The sequence below is a fragment of the Lichenostomus cassidix genome, chromosome 2 (assembly GCF_008360975.1).
Source record: "Lichenostomus cassidix isolate B80296 chromosome 2, HeHo_3.0, whole genome shotgun sequence".
NCBI lineage: Eukaryota > Metazoa > Chordata > Aves > Passeriformes > Meliphagidae > Lichenostomus > Lichenostomus cassidix.
Window position 1 is genome coordinate 62,927,612 of NC_139482.1, and position 20,736 is coordinate 62,948,347.

Below are 20,736 nucleotides of genomic sequence, written 5' to 3' on the forward strand. Positions count from 1 at the left end.
CACATTTCTTCCTTTTCAGGCTCACAAGTGTTCATTGTTACTGAGACATTGCATGTCTTTTTATTTCCCTTGTTGTTTTATTTGCACATTCATACATTATATTTTCTTCCAATTAGTAGGCTCTTGCTTGCTTCACTGTATTTGCCTTCACCTTCTTTCTTCCTCCTTCGTTTATACTCTGTGGAGACACAATTACTAATTTTTACTTTCTAGTGTAGAATAGATGTTGTCTAGAGACATGCTCTTGGCATAGCTCTCTTTCTCATGTTACTTAAAATACCAGAATGTTTTTTTTTTAATTTTCTTTTTCATCTTTACTAATCTGTCTAGTCCCTAGGTGCCAAGATATGGATATTTTTGAAGTGTGGATTTATTGTTCTTTTGTCTGTCCGTGCCTAGTGGAAATTTAACTCTGAAACAGGATGAGTTTAAAAGCATAGCCCTGTGATGCTGAGGTAGGGGGAAATAACTTTTCAGTAAAGTGTGAATGCTGTGGTATATTACAGTTAAGGTGTCTTTGTAAAAGTGCTTCAGGAGGGGAAGGAATTGCCCTCACTTGTTGACATACGGATGGCAAAGACCTGAAATAGTGATTATCTTGCTATACATCATTCTTATTTACTAGTGTAATCCATACGCTCTCCCTTACAGGGGGGGTGTATTTGTGAAGAACAAGCAAAAATACTTTATTAAACAGTCAGTAACTTTTCTCCAAATAGCTGTCAAATAGATAAAATAAAAAGAAAGGTGGAAAGAACAAAACATTTTAATATGAATTTTTTTTTCCACAGGCATATTGCAGCTCTTCTTTATTCTCTCCTCCCATGGGGTGTCACCCCACTGGTTTTCTATGCAGCTATGCAATTCCCCAGGAAAAGCAGGATAAACAAGACATGATGGTTTTGGCATAAAAACCAAAGAATAATTGATTTGTACATCACTGATAATTTTGTTAATACCTGAGAACTTAGACTTTTCTATCAGTGGTTATGCTGATATTTCATTTGCCAATGTCCTTGTACTAAATGGAGATAAATTGCACTTTTATGAACCTGCTTGTGTCTGTAATTTCAGGTAAAATGCAAGTTTAACTCTGTTTTCAGATTGCATGTTATTATCAGATGAGAGAAGGTGTCTTGTGGGACAGATACAAATCAAAGGGCACTTTTTTCCTCAGTGAGAAATAAAGTCACTCTGTCCAGTACCAAAATCTACACAAGGCACACGCCACTGAGGGATGTTAATAACACCAACCTTTGTGTCTCCTGTCATGGTCACTGTCTGTACCCTTCCCTGCATTTCACTGTGGAGGCTGATCTCACTGCCTTTATTTTACGGGTGGTTGAGCTGAGGTTCCTGGAGAGGAGGTGGCCTCTCCAGGAGCACCTGCTTGGCAGTGGCTGCATCTGGACAGAGTCCAGGTCCCTGCATCCTAACCAAGCTCTCTTCCTGCTGTTGGTGTTTCTGTTTTTCTGCTGAAGACTTCATGCCTTCTCCAACCACGTATCTGAACAGCAAAGGTCTATAGCTGGCATTTGGAGTCCTCTTGTTCCTCTGAAGCTTTTTGACTGCAGCCAAAGGAGGCTGTGGGACTGAGGTAGATTCAAGTTGTACACAACAGATAGTGTGATTCCTTGACAAAGTACAGGAAGAGTACATGGTGCTCGTTTCCCCAGTGCTGAAAGGGAGTGTTTATGGTACCATAAAATTGGCTGTGTTTGTCAAAACTTAATGATCTTTACACAGCCTGGTACCTACTTACTGGAAATGCTGCTGTTCTCCCCTTATCATACAGCTCCAGGGGCAATTGGTAGGAGCTTGATAGCACAGTGGTACAATATAACACACAGTAAGCAGCTGGTAGGGTGGTGACCATCAGCTCTCTTTCCTCCTTTCTGTTCTGCTTCATTCAGAACAGCTCTAGCGCTTGTGTTTGGGGACAATTGTTCCTTGGGTTTTCTTTCCCCCAGCCTCCCCTCTGTAAAATTAAAAATAAAAATTGGAAAAATCCAGGGGTGGAATTTTTTGACTCTAAGCTATGACTTAGCTGTCTGCATTTGTGGGCAGGGGATTTAAGAGAAATGTGTTTATTCCCTCGGTTTTTTTTGAGTCTGCACTACTGCTGCTATCTCCTTCACCAGTCAATGAACACCTACCTCGCTCCTCAGCCTGTTGGATACTCCTGGTCTCTCCCTCATCCAGGCCACCCCATCCTGGAGCCAGGCTATGGCCTCCATTCTGCCTTATGAAGTATGAGGTACCAGAAGGGGTCGCATGCTGACGTAGGGGAATTGGGGGTTCAGAGTTTTCATTGTGTCCTTAAAAGTGGAGAAATGTCTTTAATCACAGAGGTGTGTCTCTTTGAATACTTAACACCCCCCCCCCCCCAACCCCTAAAATAGCAGACATATGAACAGACTTCAGGTGAGGTTTTTCTCTGTTAATATGGTGCAGACATTGGCAGGCATTTTTTTTGTGCTTCATTGATTTCTTTTGTTTTAAATTTCTTTCAGATGCATATTTTATAAATCAAACTGAGGCTTGAAGTATGTCATATGGCCTGGGGTAGTTTCCTGGCAGAATTAAATTAGTTTCATTTTTGACTGTTGTATTCTTGTTTCTATGAGTTTAATACCACCTCAACATAAATCTAAACTCCCCTAAATGAAAACAAAGCACCCTAGAAAGTGTTTTGTTGAAGCAACAGAACCGTTAATTTCAATTAACGCTGCTAATGGGTAATGGACTAATATGCAGGACACAAAGTCACAAAATGTCTTTGGTTGCTTAATAGTGGTTTTGGATGGAGATGTAATGGGAGTAAGTAGCTTCTTTCGACCTGTATTATTTAATCAGCTCTCTTCAGTGATCTGGTCTTCTGACAGACACATCTTGTGTGACAAACACATCTTGTGCTGTAATGTCATTCATGCTTGGCTTCCATAGTAATGATGTATATCTACATATAAAAGCACACTTCTAGTCATTTATGAAGACTGTACAAGCTATTTGCTAACAGTTTTTGGCATAATGGTACTGCTTTATGCATATGCTCTGTTATGTACCACAATCAACCTGATGTCCAGTGGCTTGTCATCTGAAAAGCCCATGTACTGTTAATTACCATCATGGTGGCAGCGCAGAGCATTGTGTGGCATAAATGATGATGGTTTCATGCAGTGGCTGTTTTATTTAGAGACAGAAAATTGATGTGGTTTTGCATTACCAAAGTAGATAAAAATAGCCTTTATGACCACTACCCTTAAAAAAGTGGACAGGGAATTTATCTCTCTTAAGAGAAAAATGTTGTGGTTTGTTTTGTTTTTAAATTATGTCACTATCATGAAAACTCCATTCTTTAGTCTATGAGACAACCAGAGCATGAAAATAGGCCTTATTTTTGAAGCATGTTGTCTGTTTAATATGTAATGTGATACCTTGTCATGCTGTGACAATGTGACAGATGGCATTTGCACTATAAAACTAAATTATCTTTTGTGCATAGCTATACAACAGCTAAATACAGTAACTCAGTACAGTGTGCTGATTAATGCAGACTGCAGATGTTTTACCGATACTGGTGTGTTTAAACTTAGCATCAAATGATTAATGGTTTTATTTAACATGCCTACCAAGATTTTGATAGTGTTTCAGCACGTAGTCTACTGTGTAAGGGGTGGTTTTGGTAGAAGACAAATTTAGCATTATGGACAATGCAATGTAGATTTGTGTTGCATTGCAGCTGTTTATCTCTCACTTATGAAAAATGGTGAAAACTGTTTATTAATGATACTATGCAAATAAACCTGTATATAAAGCTATAGCTCATAAGAAACTGTATCACCCTGTAGTTCAAAATTGTTTGGGTTGGAAATACTAAGATAATATACCACTAAGATAATCAAGTCAGACCATTAACGCAACACTGCCAAGTCCACCACTAAACCATATTCAAAAGTGCTACATATACACATCTTTAAATACCTTCAGGGATGCTGACTCAACCACTTCCCTGGGCAGCCTAGCCTGTTCCAGTGCTTGACCTCCCTCTTCTGTGAAGAAATTTTTCCAAATATCTAGTCTGAACATCCCCTGGCACAACTTGAAGCTATTTCTTTTCGTCATATTGTTTGTTGACTGGGAGAAGAGACCAACTCCCACCTGGCTACAGCTTCCTTTCAGGCTGTAGAGAGCAATAAGGTCCCCCATGAGCTTCCTTTTCTCCTTTTCTCAACAGCCTCAGCTCCCTCAGCCATTCCTTATCAGACTTGTGCCCCAGACCCTTCTCCAGCTCCACTGCCCTTCTCTGGACACGTTCCAGCACCGCAATATCTTTCTTATGGTGAGGGGCCCAAAACTGAGCACAGGATTGGAGGTGTGGCCATACCACTGCTGAGTACAAAGGTACAATCACTGCCCTGGTCCTGCTGGCCACACTGCTGATGATACAGGCCAGGATGCCATTAGCCTTTTGGCCACCTGGGCACAGCTGGCTCTTGTTCAGCTGCTGTTGACCAGCAACCCCGGGTCCTTTTCTGCTGGGCAGCCTTCCTGCCTCTCCTGATCCCTCTGTAGAGCCTTTCTTCCCTCAGCAGATCAGTGCTCCTGCCCAACATGGTGTCATCTGTGAATTGTCTGAGGGTGTCCTCAATCCCCTCGTCCAGGTCATTGATAAAGGTATTAAACAGGACTGGCCCCAGTGCTGAGCTCTGGGGAGCACCATGGGTGACCTGCTGCCAACTGGATGTAACTCCATTCACCACCCCTCTCTGGGCCCAGCCATCCAGACAGCTTTTAACCCAGCTAACAGCACACCCATCAAAGCTAGGAGCAGTGAGTTTCTCCAGCAAAATGTGTGGGAAATGGTGTGAAAGACTGTACTAAAGTCTAGGTAGGCAATATATACAAGGGTGAAAGAAAACAAGAGGAGTAGGTGAGCCACCACTTTATTGCTGGTTTTGATTTTCATGCAGAGTGTGTGTGAAACATTCTGTACCTGTGTGAAACTGGGGGCCAGGGTAAATATTTAAAGAGCCGAAGATAGTAAATTTTTCCCCTCTATATTTTAGGCATAGAATTCATGTTGGTGGTCTTTCATGGTGTGGTTTTGCTCAAGAGTTTGTCCATGTTCAGGTGGTACTAAACTTCCAGACCATGGTGTGGGATAGTTAACCCTCAGACTTCATAACACTGCAGTTAAACCCTTTGCATTCTAACATTTGTGTCTGCTCTCCTAAATGGGATGGTGCAGAAAGAAGAAAATAACTAATATTTTTAAACACAGCTTTTCTGTACAACTCCAAAGACTGCACAGCTGAAGTTTATACAGGCATGTTACTCCATAAGGGGACAGAGCTTTAGCTCCATGCCTACGTAACTACACTCCCTGCTATTTATTACAGGCTCTCATAAGGAACATTGTCATCCTAGCATGGTGAGAATGCTGCCTTGAGTAAATCCCTTTTTTAACTTACTGTAACTTGTGTTTGTTTTGCTGCTTGCCGAGGAAGCTGGACTTTTCTACCAACTCAGAGCGGTTCAGCTTGCAGGGATCAGGGAGGAATGCAGGGAAAGGGCTGTTGGGGTGGGGAGGGAGAACCAACCCAGAATGTCTTGGCAGTGGGAAGAGAGTGTCCCTGTGTAGTCAAGAAGCACCCAGGAGCAGAGTTACATATTTCACATATTGTTGAGATCTGCAGGATGGGTCCCCTGGACTGTGGAACCTCTGATGTAATCCCATATAGAAAGCTGTGAATATGGTCAAGTTGAAATTGTCTTTGTTTAGGTCATTTAATGGTTTTGATATCTTTGGCTTGTGTTCGTGGGGTGTTGACTGCTGATTTTCCTAACATATAATGGCTTTGCGGGTTGCCTCTGACTGTGAGAACTGACTGGAAATACAATTGAATGTATTTTTTCCCTAAGCTGCCTCAGGACTGGGAAACAGCAAGCTAAAATAGGTGTTGCTCTATTGTAAGAACATAGAAATGCTCATGCTGAGATGCCTTGTTGGCATTAGAGTAAGTGATGTGGAAATAGTGTTTTGGAAACATTGTGAAAGTCTCTTCACCCAACCACTTAGTTAACTAACCACATGATACTGAAATTTATTCAGATGCTCCCCTTTGGTTTCCTGATTATTCAGTAACTTTAATAATGAAGAACATACGAGTAAGTGCCATCTCATCTATTTTTAAAACCAGCTAATTCCAACCCTCCCTTATATTTTTTCTGTCTTCTCTTATGTTGCTGCTTTCTGCTCCTCTCTTCCTCCTCAGTGTTCCTTCTATGTATTTACAGTTAACATCACGTTTTATTGTAAGGTGCATTCCCAGGTATTGATATTTTGCATCACATCTTCAGATGCTCCCAAGACCTGTCCTGCATGTTCCTGTCAGTCATCTCTCCAGATGACCAGAGATAAGTTAAATCATGACTTGAGAAAAGTTGTAGATCACTACTGAAAGTGGGTGTGTATCACCAAAACCAGTAAGGTCAGCAAATATGTACCAATGTAAATTAAGCTCTGCCTGTGCTGGAATAGTTAAGTCTTACTTGCTAGGCTCTTGTGAGGAGCAATGCACTTGAGTCAGCATGAGCTCCCTGCAATAAGCTCATTTAAGGAGATTTAACTGGTTTTTACACACTGTTTTTTGTGAGAGGGACGTTCCAGTTGCTGGAGTAGGCTCGGCAAGCCCTCTGCTCACTACCAACTACAGCCGAGAAGCAAAGGGGGCAGTGAGATGCAGTGGGAGCAAGAGGGAGCACGCTGTGTGCAGGTTGTAAAGCCATTATATCCGTATTCTACGTGGATCACCCAGGAGGGTATGGCTCAGTTCTCATAGCAGAGCCCTTCCTGCATGTGAAAAAACAAGCAAACTTGTAGCCACAGACAGATTCGAAAACATTCAGTGTGGAAGGCAAATAAACAGGAGGTGATAGAAGTCTCTTCAATAATGTCTAATATGCAGAAAGGGCTTTTGTGTTCTCCGACTTGTAACAGAGTAGATGAAAAAGTAACATTTGCTACTTTTTCTCAATCCTGATAAGTGGATTTTTTTTTGGGATCTTTTGGTCTTTTTAAGCAGTATGTATCTAAAACTGTAGTTTGGTATTGCAACATTTGTGGAAGTTAAAAAACAAATTCAACAAAACTGTGAAGTTTACATTATATGACTAAGATACATTTTAGAAAGAATGTTAAGATTTCCATGGTTTGATTTTAAGCTACCCTTTTTAATTGTTAGGAATTAGTAATTGGCCTTTCCCTGAAAGTGTCTAGTCTCGATAAGTTAGAGCCAGGAGAGTGTATTTAAGGGATCATAGATGTCATTTGATACTCCAGTTCCTGTATTGTGACTTAATTAAATAATTCATTATTACTGACTTAATTAAGGCAGTGTTTATTCAGTGACTTTGAACCGTTCAGTGTTTCACTTCCCTTTAAACTTTGGTAGCAAATATGCACTGCTTCTTTGTATATATAAATTATTATTTCATGTAAGTCATTTTAAAATATGAAATCTTACACTGACTTATAATGGAAGTTGCTGTACTTTCAAATTTAATTTTAATGAGGTTTAGGTTTTTTTAAAAAAATTAATTTGACTTCTAAAACAAACACTTTTTTTTACAGGAAAAAAGTCTTATTTTTATCAACCCTGATTTATTCTGCCTAGTTATTTAAGTCTGGTGGTTGGTCATGAGTCCAGCTGTCAGGGGAGAAGGCAGTGAGAGCTACAGCTAAGATGAGCCTCGTGGGCAAGGGGCAGGCAGCCTCTGCCAGCTCTCCAGCCGCTGAGAATGTCATGGGCTTCAACAGGAGTCAGGGCTCACTGGCATCCTGGCTTAGAGGCTGAAGGGCACAGCCATGGAAAATCAGTAGAGGAACTATTTGTCCCTTTGATTTCATTTGGCTCTTGAGAGCTTGCTGATTCCTTGACTTGCTGGGTGCTCTGAAGTAGCCAGGATTGAAGAGACTGTGCAAAAGAGCATTTTCTTGCTCCCTTTCTCTTCTCTCTTTGTATGCATGCACAACTGCAGTACTCAGCTTTTAAGAAATATGAATGCCTGCTACTTCCTGTAGCGTGGTTGGCCTTGGAGAGTCAAACCCACATGGGTTGATTCTCCTTAAGTGCACCAGCAGACCTGTATGTTCTGTCCACTGTGCTGGTACTAACTCCTTAATAGTGATGGGAGTGCCTGAGTATCACTTGGCAAAACTGTGGGATGCCCATCCTGTCCTGGGGCCTCCAGACCATCAAAGCTCCCAACTGATGCACAGCAGAAAAGAATGTGGCTTACTGCAGTTAAGAGATGGTAGGAATGGCATCGGAAGGAAAAGGTATCTGGGGGCAAGCTGAATGCATTTGATATAAAAATGATGGAGTGGCAATAAACTTTATTACAGCTTTATAACATGCTTCTTCAGCATGTGCTTTCTGTCCAGTGCTTGAAAGGAGGCTTTGGATTGTGGCTGTCTGTGCCTTTCATCACTTCAGAGTGGATTTTGCAATTATGCTGGCCCTGAAAACCTGTTAAACATGACACCCATTCCCAGTATTTATCAGTATCTCTCATTTGTAGTTTCATGCCTCTCTTTTAGGGCACTTGTTTTAGTTGGTTCCAGCAGGCAATAGCTAACATCAGTTATTGGCAATATAACGGCATCCTGGAATGGTGCTGGTTATGATGAATAATGGTAGGCAAACCGATACTTTTTTCCTTGAGGGACACAAATCATGCTTGTCTCCAGAGTGAGCTGATGGTTTGGCAGGGTGAAAGGATGAATAAAAATTGCCTTCCAAATGTGTGCAAGTTGACAGCCTGGAAGGTGATTTTCTTGACTCATACACTTCAGGTTCCTGGGTTTTACATATGGCAAGCCTCCAGAACAAATATTGCTTTTGGAAAACCTAATCAAATTCTGCCATAAGAGTTAAGTTACTGAGTGTCAGGACTCAAATGATGTGCTTGATTTAGACTTCTCTGGAGTTCAGAAATTGTAAATTTTATCAGCAGTGGTTTCATGGAAAAATGCAAAGCAAAAGTTGAAACTTTTATAAGAATAAACTTAGGCACTAGGGCTTCAAGAAGGGTGTGAGTTCAGCATAGAAATATAATCTGTTCAATGTTTTTTTCAGAGTTTGCCTTCATTTCTTTGGGAATGCTTTGAAGGGATGCTGTTGCCCTGCGTCATATCATTGTGTTACTACGTTACAAACCCTTTTGTAGTATTGTGTGCTGATTCTGAAATTTGTTTGTTGGGTCACAGTTTGAGATCCCTTTAATGGAGGGAAATTTCAAAAGGAATTGAACAAAAGGGGAGAGAAAATGTAAATTGGCTCATTTTACTTCTCCCTGATAGTCGTAAGCTGACTAGAAGAGAAAATTTAATGCAAAAATTGGTGAGTAGTTTCAACTTCTGCTCTGTGGGCTCTGTATTAGGAAAAAAAATTGAGCTACCAGTTCACTGATTCTTCCCCAGGAAAAAAAAAAAATCCATGTTTCTGCTTTGTAGGTGATATTTTTGAAACAGAATATGCAAAAATTACCACATGTAGCTACCATATAGCTGCTTCTGACTTCCAAGTCAAGAGAAATTTGGTGTCGTTCAGAATGAATATGAGCAAACTTTAATTGGGAAAAGGAGAGAGAGGTATGATAGAGGCTTTGGAGTAGGCTGCTTAAAAACGGTCAATCAAAGCAATTAGGTTGGAATTGGTAAGGTTCAGAGCCCACTGGCAGTTGGAGTGCCAAGTGAGCAGTGAATAAATGGTTTTGTGGGGAAGGTGCATTTGGCTGCAGCTGTGACCAATGTTGCCATACTTAGAGCAGCTCACTGGAGGAGGTGTCTTTGCTCTTGCTCTGGTTATGCTTTGGTGTCTCTTTGGAGCTGAGCTTGGTTATGCAATGATATGCATTGATGGTGCTGGATGGTGATTTTCTTGAAAACAGAGGTCTCAAATGGTGTGGCACTGATGTAGTGCTGATGGAAATTCTCAAGCTGCGGTTCTTAATGTTTTCAGTTTAGTACTCTGACCAGTCTCACTGCCCAGCTCATCTTGGAAGAGATGCCATGTTTTCTCTTCTAAGGTGCAATTACGGAAAGGGAAACTGAAATGGCTAAGGGAGAGAGGGAAGCCCTACCAGCATTCTTCTGAGGAAATACAGCTGTGAAACAAAGCTTTGTTACGCCATTTATAAAACTATTCGGGTGGAGAGATGAGAAAGCATTCTCCTGGATAAAATTGCAACTCATCTGGTAATAAGCTCTTAAACCATCAAGTAAATAGTGAGTTAATAAAATTGTTTTCTTCCTCTCGTATCTGAGCCTGCAGAAGAATATACTACTATTTTTATTCTTCCTTAAGTATGAGCAGTTTCATTGCCTGTCTGCTGTTGTAAGAGTCGTAATATATTGTAGGTACTTGATGGCATAGAATACACAGTATTTGTTAAATGTTATGCTTGCAAAGGTCCAGTGCTGTCTTCCATCTGTGTGACTGTGTGACTCTGCTTTCTGTATTATTGCTCCAGGAGAGAAAAGGCACAAAAGGGAATGCAACTGTGGCCTGTGTACTATTGCTGTCCTGTGTACTTTTTCTGACAGTTTGGCGTTTCTGTAGATGAGTGACAGTTGGCCCGAAGATTCAAAGTCAGGAAGTAGACTTTTGATATTCACTTCTTTGGGATTTAGGATTTTTTTTCAAAGGATCATAAACTGCAGTATTTGGGAGCCCCGGAATGAAGAGCAAGATGATATCAAATTGGACCAAATGGCAGCTTAATTTCATATCAATCCACAGATAAATGCAGAAGGCTCTCATCTATGCCAGTCAATAGGAATTCTCTAAAACATGGATGAATTCGACTAAACTGTGTCTCTCTTTCAAATGTGACAAGATTATAAACACTATTGTAAACACCCATAGTGTAGTTATTTGAGACTTGGGTCTTGGAGTTAACCAAATCAGAAACAGGCAGGCTGGCAGATTTTTATTGAAGTACCTCTGTGCAAAATCAATGTTATCTCTCTGTCTGTCTCTTTGCAAGACAGTTGTTTTGGGCATCAGCTCTCTATTGTGTCACGTGAATTTTTATAAAATCACTGGTAATGCAGGTTTTGAATATTGTGTACTATTTTGTTATGTTTGCAGGACTTCTCACTAATGGCCAATCTAAAGGATTAGGACCAGGATCGGAGCAGCTGGAGAATGAGAAGGACGATGCATCGCAAGTGTCCTCAACAAGCAACGATGTTAGTTCTTCAGATTTTGAAGAAGGGCCCTCGAGGAAAAGGTCAGTAGCGCATTATGGGTAAAGTGGACCCTTTCTGCTTTGTCCCTTTTGTCTTAGAGTGTTGTGTTTATGTTATCAATAGGGTATGGTTGCACATAATGCCCCACCATAAACAGACTTTGCAGCATGGATAGCAAAGATATAGCAAACTTTGCTTCTTCCATTGCTATAGATGGTTCTTGTTATTGTTTTGGAAAGCATGGAAAAACAATTGTTAGTTTGCAGTGGATGAATGCTAATTTAAATTCCTTAAGACTCCCTCCCCTCCTGCCCTCCATCATCCTCCCCTGGCTTTGGCCCCTCAGGCCATGTCAATATGTATGTTTGTTTAATTTCAGGGAAGGCATCCCTAAATTAGTTAGTGTTAATGTTGTTAATTTTTGGTGAATGAAACCATGTGAAGTTAAAAATATATAAAAGAACAGAACAGATGCTTCTGAGGAGAGGAACTGCACAGTAAGGTGGTGTGGTGGGTATCGATTGCAAAGGACTACTTTGAGATACTGCTGCAGCAAGCTGCCTCCTCTTTCCTAGAAGTCACTGAATGTACAAAATGTGGGTTAAAATCATAAACCTCAAGCTAATCTATTATAGAAAATATGCTGAGAATGCAGGAGGCTGGGAGCTGCCCTCTCTGTGAAGTAAGAATGAAAACAGGCTGTCTAAAATATGCCACTTAAAAGAGAGAATCAGAAACGCTTTCTCAACCTTTTTCCTCCACACTGCTTGCATGCTAGTTCCAAGCCAAAATGAACCCATATAGTTATAATAATAGTAACAGCTCTCTTTCAAACAAAATAAGTATTCCTGTTTTCTGTATGACCTTATAATTCCACTGAGAAGCCTGATGGGGTGAGGAAACTGGTGCTTTCCTGGATACCCTCATGTTCCTGTTCCAGTGTTTCCCATCCCTGGTCCCCACAATCTTTCCTGTGCACCCAAGCAACAAATTCAAACTCCAGCTAATATGCCCACTTAGCTCATCAGGCATATCAGAGTAAAATTTGCCTTATTTTCCATACTGGTAGAAATTCTGTAAGGCTTATTGCATCCTAATGCTGGTCAGGGCAGAGATATCTGTGTGCTGATTTTGGGTTTTTTGAGATACAGCGAAGGATTGAAAGTTATTTCTGCTGAGCTATTTAGGTCTCAACTACTCTCTGTGTTATCCTGGGATACGGTGGTCATTATCTCATGCCACTGTTGCTTGCACATTATCTTAAGGAATTTCTGCTTCCCTCTGCACTTAGTTTGTCCCCTTGTTCCTCAGCTGTGCTGGCATACTGGCTTGCAGGGTCACACCATGAGCAGGTTCAAGAAGCTGGTTAGGATTAAAAATAATAGCAAGAGGAAGATGAATTGAGGCTTTTTGCCAGGTTTTGTCGTTGTTAACCTGCATGAGATTTTTGTCTCTTGTCCAGAGTATGGTTATAGGAGCAGCTGCCAGTGCAACCAGGGGGGCATGTCCTTCCTCTCTTGGGCCTGGCAAGGGGCAGGAAGGCTTGTCCCTTTTGCTGTACCTGCTTCTGGTGCCCCGCACAGTTCAGCTTCAGAAATGAGTGGGATTTCTACATCACCAGTCTCCAGAAACTTCACTTGATTATTCTGGGTGAAAAATTTTTGGAAGAGTATTTGGCAGGTTTGGGCTGAGGGAATTCAGATCCTTGAGAGGCAGCTAGGTGGTTCAGGCATAGCAATAGGGAACTCAGTGCCTTTGGTACATTCCAGATTAAAAACAACAACAAAAACCCACAGCCCTAACACAGACTCAAGATGAAAACTTTTTCTGGCTTTCATAGGAAGCAAGGCATCATTTCACTACTTCTTCAAGCATCATGAACTGTTGAAATGATATTGCAGTTGCTACTTCAGTTGCTGTGAAGGAGACTGTTCTTGTTTTGTATTCATTTACACCCAAAACAGGCTTTTACCTATATTTTTTTTTCCCTTGCCTGAGTTTCCTCTTTGCAGACAGACCTTTTCTGGGTTCCTTCTCCTGAGCTGTCCTGGAGCACGTTGAGTATTTTTATGTCATCTTCTTGTTTCCTCTTAGGCTTTTTGTTTAGTTTAGCTGAATATGCAGTGTTTCGTCAATCCAGGTCATCTTGCAATCCCAGAAAGAGTTGTGTCAGTGTCCCAAAAAGGACACTGGGTAAACTAATGACACTCTTGTAAGAAAATACACCTTTAAAGCCTGTAGCTTTAGCAATGTACTCTGAACCAACCATTATATGTAAGTTACTATTTATTTCTTTAAAGCTTGTGGGGTTTTGTTCATTTTTGGTTTTTGAGGGGTTTTATTGTTTGTTTTGTTTTTTTGTTTGTTTGTTTAGGGGTGGGGTTTTTTGTGTTTTGGTTTTTTTTTTTTTTCTGGTGCATGGCAGGAGTGGTCTTTTGGAAACTTGAACCTGTCATCTTCTAGTAGAATAGGTCACCTGTATTTCACACTCGTGATGGAAACAAAAAGAGTGCTAAGCAAATAAACATAGTAAATAACGGAATCTGTTGTAAAGGGCTCTGGTTTCTTTAGTAGTTTAGTAGTTTAGACTCTGGTTTGACCTTTCAGTTCTTTAGTCTAATGGCAGACTGGTACAGTGAAGGCAGTTATTTCCCAGGTTCTTCTTCCCACCTCTTCCCAACTGCTGTGTATAGCAGTCTTCTGGCCCCCTGTCCATCAGCTCAGGAACTAATCTAGCAGCATTTCCTCCCCCTGCCAAGAGCAGGTCACACTTAATAAAGGGAACAGGGATTCATGCATTTGTGCAGCACGTGTGTGTTTTTAGTTTGCATTTATAATTGATCCAAACTCTTCCAGTTTCAGAGACAATTTTCACAAGAGCCTGAATGAACGGCAGCTGTAAATTCTTGTAGCAAACTGAGTGGAGGGTGAATTTGCTAGCAGTTTACACTGCCTTGTGGTCTCACTATGCCAACCATCCCTGGTGCAGATCTTCACTGGGTCAGAACTAGGTAGTAGATGCTCCCCAGTGAGTTACTGACTCAGCTGCAGATAAGTAGGTGCTAGCAGGCGTCTGTGGGGGAGGTAAATCTGTACCAGCCTGGCTGCTGACCAGTGAAGAGATCACTCACAAGTATTCCTTGTTTCACATATATATGCCAAACACAATAATGCAACAGTAGAACCTCCAGCCGAGCACAGCTTAAGGTGATCACATCTATTTATTTTCCTGTTTCAACCCCTTTTCTAGTAATGTAGCTTGATGGAAGAGCCATAAAGAGAGCATTGTGGTGGAAGGAAAGAGATGGCTGTTGTGATGAAAGTGTGCAGATTTAATTTAATACTGCAGATTTTGTATGGAAACACACTTAGATACTTTATTTGATGGAACAGGGTTTTTGAATGCAGTGGCCTGATACTATTAGGCTTCAAATGGTTCCAACTGGTCAGTGTGTAGACAGTAATTAATACCTTTGCTCTCTGGGGATTGGAGGAAGCTTCTTAACACAACCAGGTTTGCATCTGATGCAAAAATTCCCATCTCTGTTTCTTTTTACATGTACCATTTTATAATTGCAACAGTATTCTGGAACAGTTCTAAAAGTCTGCAGCTTGTCTTCTGTGATGTTGCAGATTTCAGCTGGTGGTGATGGTAAGGAGGAAAAGGAGTGCATGTACAGCTTTGCCCCTTCCCAGCCTCCAGATAAGTCCAAAAACTCTAAGTCCTTCTTACAGAGTAAACAGAGTTTGGGGGAGGATTGGCAGTGGCAGTAGTGGCAAGCTCAGTTCTTCAAAATACTTAGATTTGTCCGAGTTTACACTCAAAAGAATGGAAAATACTCACTTTGATCTGAGCTGTATGTATTACTAGTGGCCAGGTCCGAGGGGAAGCAGTGGGGTAATCCTAAATAGTAAATACCAGTTTCAGCCAAGAGAGGTGAAAAGTGAAAGCATTATTCTAACATGTGGCAAAAGCTAAGCACTCAAATGTTACACTGAATCTATTGTGCAATGGATTGCTGTCTACTTGCCATGTATATGAGAAGTTGCTGGCTTGTTCAATGCTTTGGGAAGAGATGAGCAAAATTGTTGGTGTATAGGCTTGATAACCGATCAGATTGGGTGGTCTTCACCGTGTAAAGATTGTACATTTTTCAAAACCCATGAACAAAAGGTTATTACTGAAGGAGAAGTGTATCTTCCATGTAGCTGCATGTTTCTGTTGTGAATCTCCAGTTTCCAGCTATGGTTCTCAGTTGAGAAAACCAATAGTTAACTGGTCAAAGATGTTTGGTTTCTGTGCTGAATGCTCGTACATTTTTATGGGCAACTCTAAAGACTACAACCGCTGGCAATTAATAACAGTGTACAGAGACAGCTGTACATTTTCTAGCAACAAGTTGCGTACCTTACCCAGGAAGAAACATGCAGAGCAGACTTGATGTGACAGTATGTTGATCGTTGGTGATAACAGGCTATTGCTTGCTTCCTGTTACTAATCAGGTGGCTACTCATTTACATGGCCCCCTTCCCAGGAAATCACACAGGGAATTGCCAAATGCATAAGTGCATTTTTCTTTTATTGTAAAGTTGTGTTAATATAGGGCTGAGAACTAGGAGGAGACGGACTGATTTTAATAATTGTTAAGCTTTAAATTTTGGATTTTTTTTCTTTTTATTTAATGTTAGAATATTTTATCTGTTAAGGGGAAAAAAGACATTGGCTTAGTTTAGGAAAAAATTAGAGTTGGAGAAATTTCCTCTCTTGCAGTAGCCTGCCAGGCCAAGGGTGTGCACAACTCCTGGGAGAAGACACTTAGTCCAGTTCTGCTGCTGGGAAGGTTGTTGGCTGCAGGAGAAAGGAACAGCCCACTGGGGAGCAGTAGCATTTTAAGCTGCCACAGCTAGATTAGCCAGAAATTGCTTATTAGGAACCTTCTGAGGCCTTTAATTAATACAGCAGCTTTCTGCTAACGGTCTCAAGCATGTGACAGTCAGAAGTGTGATTGTGCACTATACCAAGGCCAACCCATGGGATGTGCTCCTGCTCCTTGCCTCATGCTGGCTCCCTGCTGCCTGCTCCCTTTTCCTGTTTGTCTTTTTAAAAGTTTCTTTTTAGAAGCCAGTTTAACTCCCTGAACTGGCTCATTGTGTAACAACATGAGGGTTAAGGTTTGTCAAATGAAAAGGTGGTGGGAGTATGTGGCCAAGGAGGGGAGACAAGCATGCTGATGTCCATTGGCTGGTGGCTGCACAGCTGCTAGGCTGGCACACCTGTTTTGCACCCTCAGCACAAAAAAAGCCAGTCAAGGGTGGGCAAGTTTTTGCATATTAGGCAAGCTGCTAATTTAAGTGGTTTCTTTTAGTGATATATCCTTTTCAACTTTATATGCAAAGAACTTTCTTGCAGTAGAACTGTCAAAAGGTTGAGGGGACTGGAGGTTGGGGTTTTTTTCCCCTCTTTTTAAATTTTTTTTCTTTTCCTTTTTTTTGGTCAAATTGTTTTTATAGTTAATTATGAACAGTCTCTTTAGCACTAGACTTAGCACCTTTCATGCAAGATGTAAAACAAGGTCAATCCTGTTCCCACATTTGTAAGTTTTGGAGGGATTTCTGCTTGGTATTGTAGGTGATGGAGAGAGCAGTGTTTTATGACTTGAGTGTGAAAGCAGGAGACTGCTCATAATATCAAAGTGTTTTTCCAGGACCTTTTTAGTGAATAGTCATTTTGCTAATTGGTACACTATATAATGTATTTGTGTTCAGCTGTTGCCTGCGACAACACAATGCAAGCCCACTTACCAACCAGGTTCTTCTGTTATTTTTTTCCAGTTTCAGTAGGCAGTGCAAATCTGCATTAGTTGTTTGCTTATGAAGAACTACAGTAATCCACAATAAAACCAAAATGACAATGAGATTTATGTATAATTTTTTAACACCTCCCCCCACCTCCCCATCTCTAGTCTTCTGGAAATGCTGATATGATAGAAATATATTTTTAGTGCTGCACATTTATATTTAAATAATGAGCCTTATAAACAAAGCAGTAATAGTCCATTGAAGTGGACTTGCCGAGGAATAGTAAATAGACAAATTACCTGCTTTATAATTCAAGTCAAGAAGATCATTGTGTGTAGTTTGAAAAGGAAGAAATCAAATGATTAATGATCTTTCAGTATTTTCATAGGGAACAAACAGAGGCTGGGACATGAATTCTTCTATCCAACATGCAAAGATATAACAAGATACAATAATCTGGGAACACTTGAACTTTGTGGGTAGGCAGCTATATAAACAACTTGTTTGAATAGTGATTTAATAATTATGAAGGTATGATTTATAGCATGTTGAGAAGAGTTACTCCATGTCCAATTCAAATTTGCTTGTTCTCACCTGCCACCCTGTTTTCAGAAGTCAGAATTGTAGGGAGAGGTCTTTATGACCTTGAGTTTGGTCTCATTCACTGAGGGATGAAGGAAGCTTCCAAACCAGCTGGGATAGGTGCAGTTGGTTTTGGCTTTCTGTGTACAGCAAACACTCCTTCAGCTGCCTGATAACCCATCCCTCACTGTGATTCACATAATTCATGTCTCACCCCTGTGTATGACAGGCCAGACAATGATTGCTTTAAGACCAGGGAGAGGTCACTCTAAACTGATGCAGGAAATAGTTGAAAAAGACACTTTTTTCAAGCAAATTTGTTTGCCAATGTGAAAGAAAATTTTTTAATGCGCATAAGCCATTGCCTGTATAAGACCCTAGCTAACATAACTGCTTGCTACATCTGGTGTTGTCCTATGTGCTGGGCAAACGATATCAAATAAAAAGAGAGGACCATCCCAATATTTTAAAGTGGAAGTGTGTCCTAATATACTGAGCTTTAAGAATATTTGTGGTGGGTTGTTTTGGTTTGGTTTGGTTTGGGTTTTGGGTTTGTTCATTTGGTTGTTTTTGGGATTTTTATGAAGTCTTTATAAGTATTTGAAGATTGTATTCACACTGTTTGCTGGTTTGGCATACACAGCACTATAGGAAATCCTGTTCTGTATTTATTCCTCTGGCTGATAAGGGCAATGTGTGAGTGATAGGAATATATTCTCGACATGTTCCTTGCAAATGACAGCGTGAACGTGGGCCACTGCTGATTCACCAAACCTGACAGCAGTGTGGGTATTAGTGTGGTTATGGGTCAGATCAAGATTTCAGGTAAGGGTGTGGGTCTTGAGACTCCCAGATGGATAGCAGGCTTGGAGTGGTGTGAGTACTGCTCAAAAATACATCAGTCCAAGTCACCAACATCACAGTTTGGGTTTGTGAGAGTTTTCTAAGTCTGAATTGAATTTGAAAAGTATAAATCTCTGTATTGTAAGTGTCTCCTCTAGAATCTCCTCAGGTCTCTTGCGTTGATAGAAAAAATCACAGGAATTTTACATATATCACCTAGCTTGTGCTGTTATAGTGCTTTTTTCTTTCTCTTCTTCTGTTGCATTCAGTAGCACAGAATTTCCTGAGGAAAGCTAATTGGTTTTTTCTTCTTAATCTGAACATTTGTATATTTAGTTTTTTAGCTGTATGTTTATTGCTAAGTAATTTGTACAGTAATGGCCATGTCATCATTATGTTTTGATTTTATGCTTTTTTTTCTTTGCTTTTCTCTCTTGGTATTTGTTCTTGGCTCTGATTAAATAAACAAAAGCTTAAGGGACCCTTGACCATGTGGAAAATTATTTGGAATTTTCTTATTTTTTTCCAGTTACATTACAGTCTATGTTCTCTGGTAGCATCCTTCTTTCAGCTTTAAGACAAGCTCTCCCCTGAGTTTCATAGTTACAGTTACTATGGAGATGGCTGTCCGCTCTTCCTCTTCTCCTCTCTTGCCCTCCTTGTTTCCTGGAGCTCCTGCAGCTGTTATCTATCTTTTCAATAAAGTAAGTAGACTTTGTACAGACTCATTTCTAATATCTCCTCTGTTTTAACATGTCATTTGGCTGTGATGCTTTCACTTTCATGAAGTCCTGTAGGTATGTGTTTATATGGACAAAAAATTTGGGATATGAGTAGAGAGTGAGGAGGTCCATGGTTAAATGGGTCACTGCTGGAGCTATTATCTGATTTGATCTTTCTTCACAGTTGAAGAGCTGTTCATTGAAGTCATTATTCTGTAAAATTAATTAACTGGTAACATGTGTGCATGTATGCTGAGTGTCAAGGACAGCTTTTAGAATTTATTTATTTTAAATGGCAGCTTTCGGAATTTAATATAAACATATTCTGGTGCAAGTTAAAATTTCTCGGGTGAAGAAATGAAAACTTGAGACAACACATTGTTAGCCTTTTAAGTCTGAGAGACTTTTCTGTGCACCTCATTATAATTTTGATAGCTCTTTATATACAGCTTTATATATCCCAGCTTTTAACAGAGAAACACGGATGTTTGGGTAGTCAGCTATTCTGCAACAGATATTTTCCTTTGCATGTGTGCTGTTGTATTTCTAAACCCCTTCTCTTGGGGATGCATTGTTTCACTTGGTGTCTGTGGTTTGCTATCATTGCTTTGCTGAATGACTTAGATTTGAAATGTGCTCTCCAGCCAAGAAGTTCTACCACAACTGCCTGTACGAGCAGACATCCCAGCTGGAATGCCAATGTAGCTAGTGTAGCTGCTCTGTTGATGCATTGTGTTTCTCATGCTAGCTGCATCTTTAGAGGTTTTCCTCCTCTTTCTTTAGAGACGTCTCACCCTATGTGATTATTACACTGTTTTCCTTTAGCCTGCTGAGCACTGTGCACTGTCACCTGTGGCATTACACAACCAGGAGCCTACTGGGAAGACCCCCTAATTGCATAAATTCCCCACCTTGGGCTGTTGGTCCAGTAATACAAATCTCTTTCCCTCCCATTGAGACTATTGGGTTGAAATTGCAGCCCAAAAGCCCACTATGCAACCAAGTGATACAGAAGTGAAAAGGAAGGGTGGCCTTCCTCTGACCCCGTTTGTGCTGGATCTGGCATTGATTGTCACCTGGCCAAAGCAAAGGCAGGTGGTTCTATGCTGAGTTAGTGGGACTGCTACTGGACAGATCCTCTAGGCACCACAGGGAGCACAGCAGAGGTGGCTTTGGGGAAAAAGATGAACAGGGGCAACATCAGATCCTCTGGGTGGTGGCTGGGTGCCCTGATGAACTCAGCTCTCGAGAATAACATTGCTCTCAGTTTTATTCTAAGCAAGCAAACAATGCCGTCTCCTTTGGTCATTCCTGTTCCTCATGAGGCAAGGGGGAAACTCTGAAACCCTTTACTTTTTGTCTTCTCTGCTCCTTTATTATGCTTCAGATTATTTCTGGCCCACAGACAATTTGTTCTACAAGTTGTCAAGCAAAATGTGCGTTTTAAAATAAATTACTCTAAAATTTTAATCAACTTTTTTTAGAAAGGAGTCTCATGTTTTTCTTTTGCATACGTCTAGTTTGCTGTTA

General features: G+C 40.7%; 1 protein-coding gene across 1 annotated transcript in view; it reads left to right on the plus strand.

Moving 5' to 3' along the window:
• The window catches only part of JARID2 (jumonji and AT-rich interaction domain containing 2), a 214,183-nt gene that overhangs the window by 110,655 nt on the left and 82,792 nt on the right, over window positions 1-20,736 (plus strand). Inside the window, exon 3 of the mRNA XM_085051817.1 lies at window positions 11,160-11,301. Coding sequence (XP_084907943.1) covers window positions 11,160-11,301 — 142 coding nt within the window. The remainder of the gene's footprint in view (window positions 1-11,159; window positions 11,302-20,736) is intronic.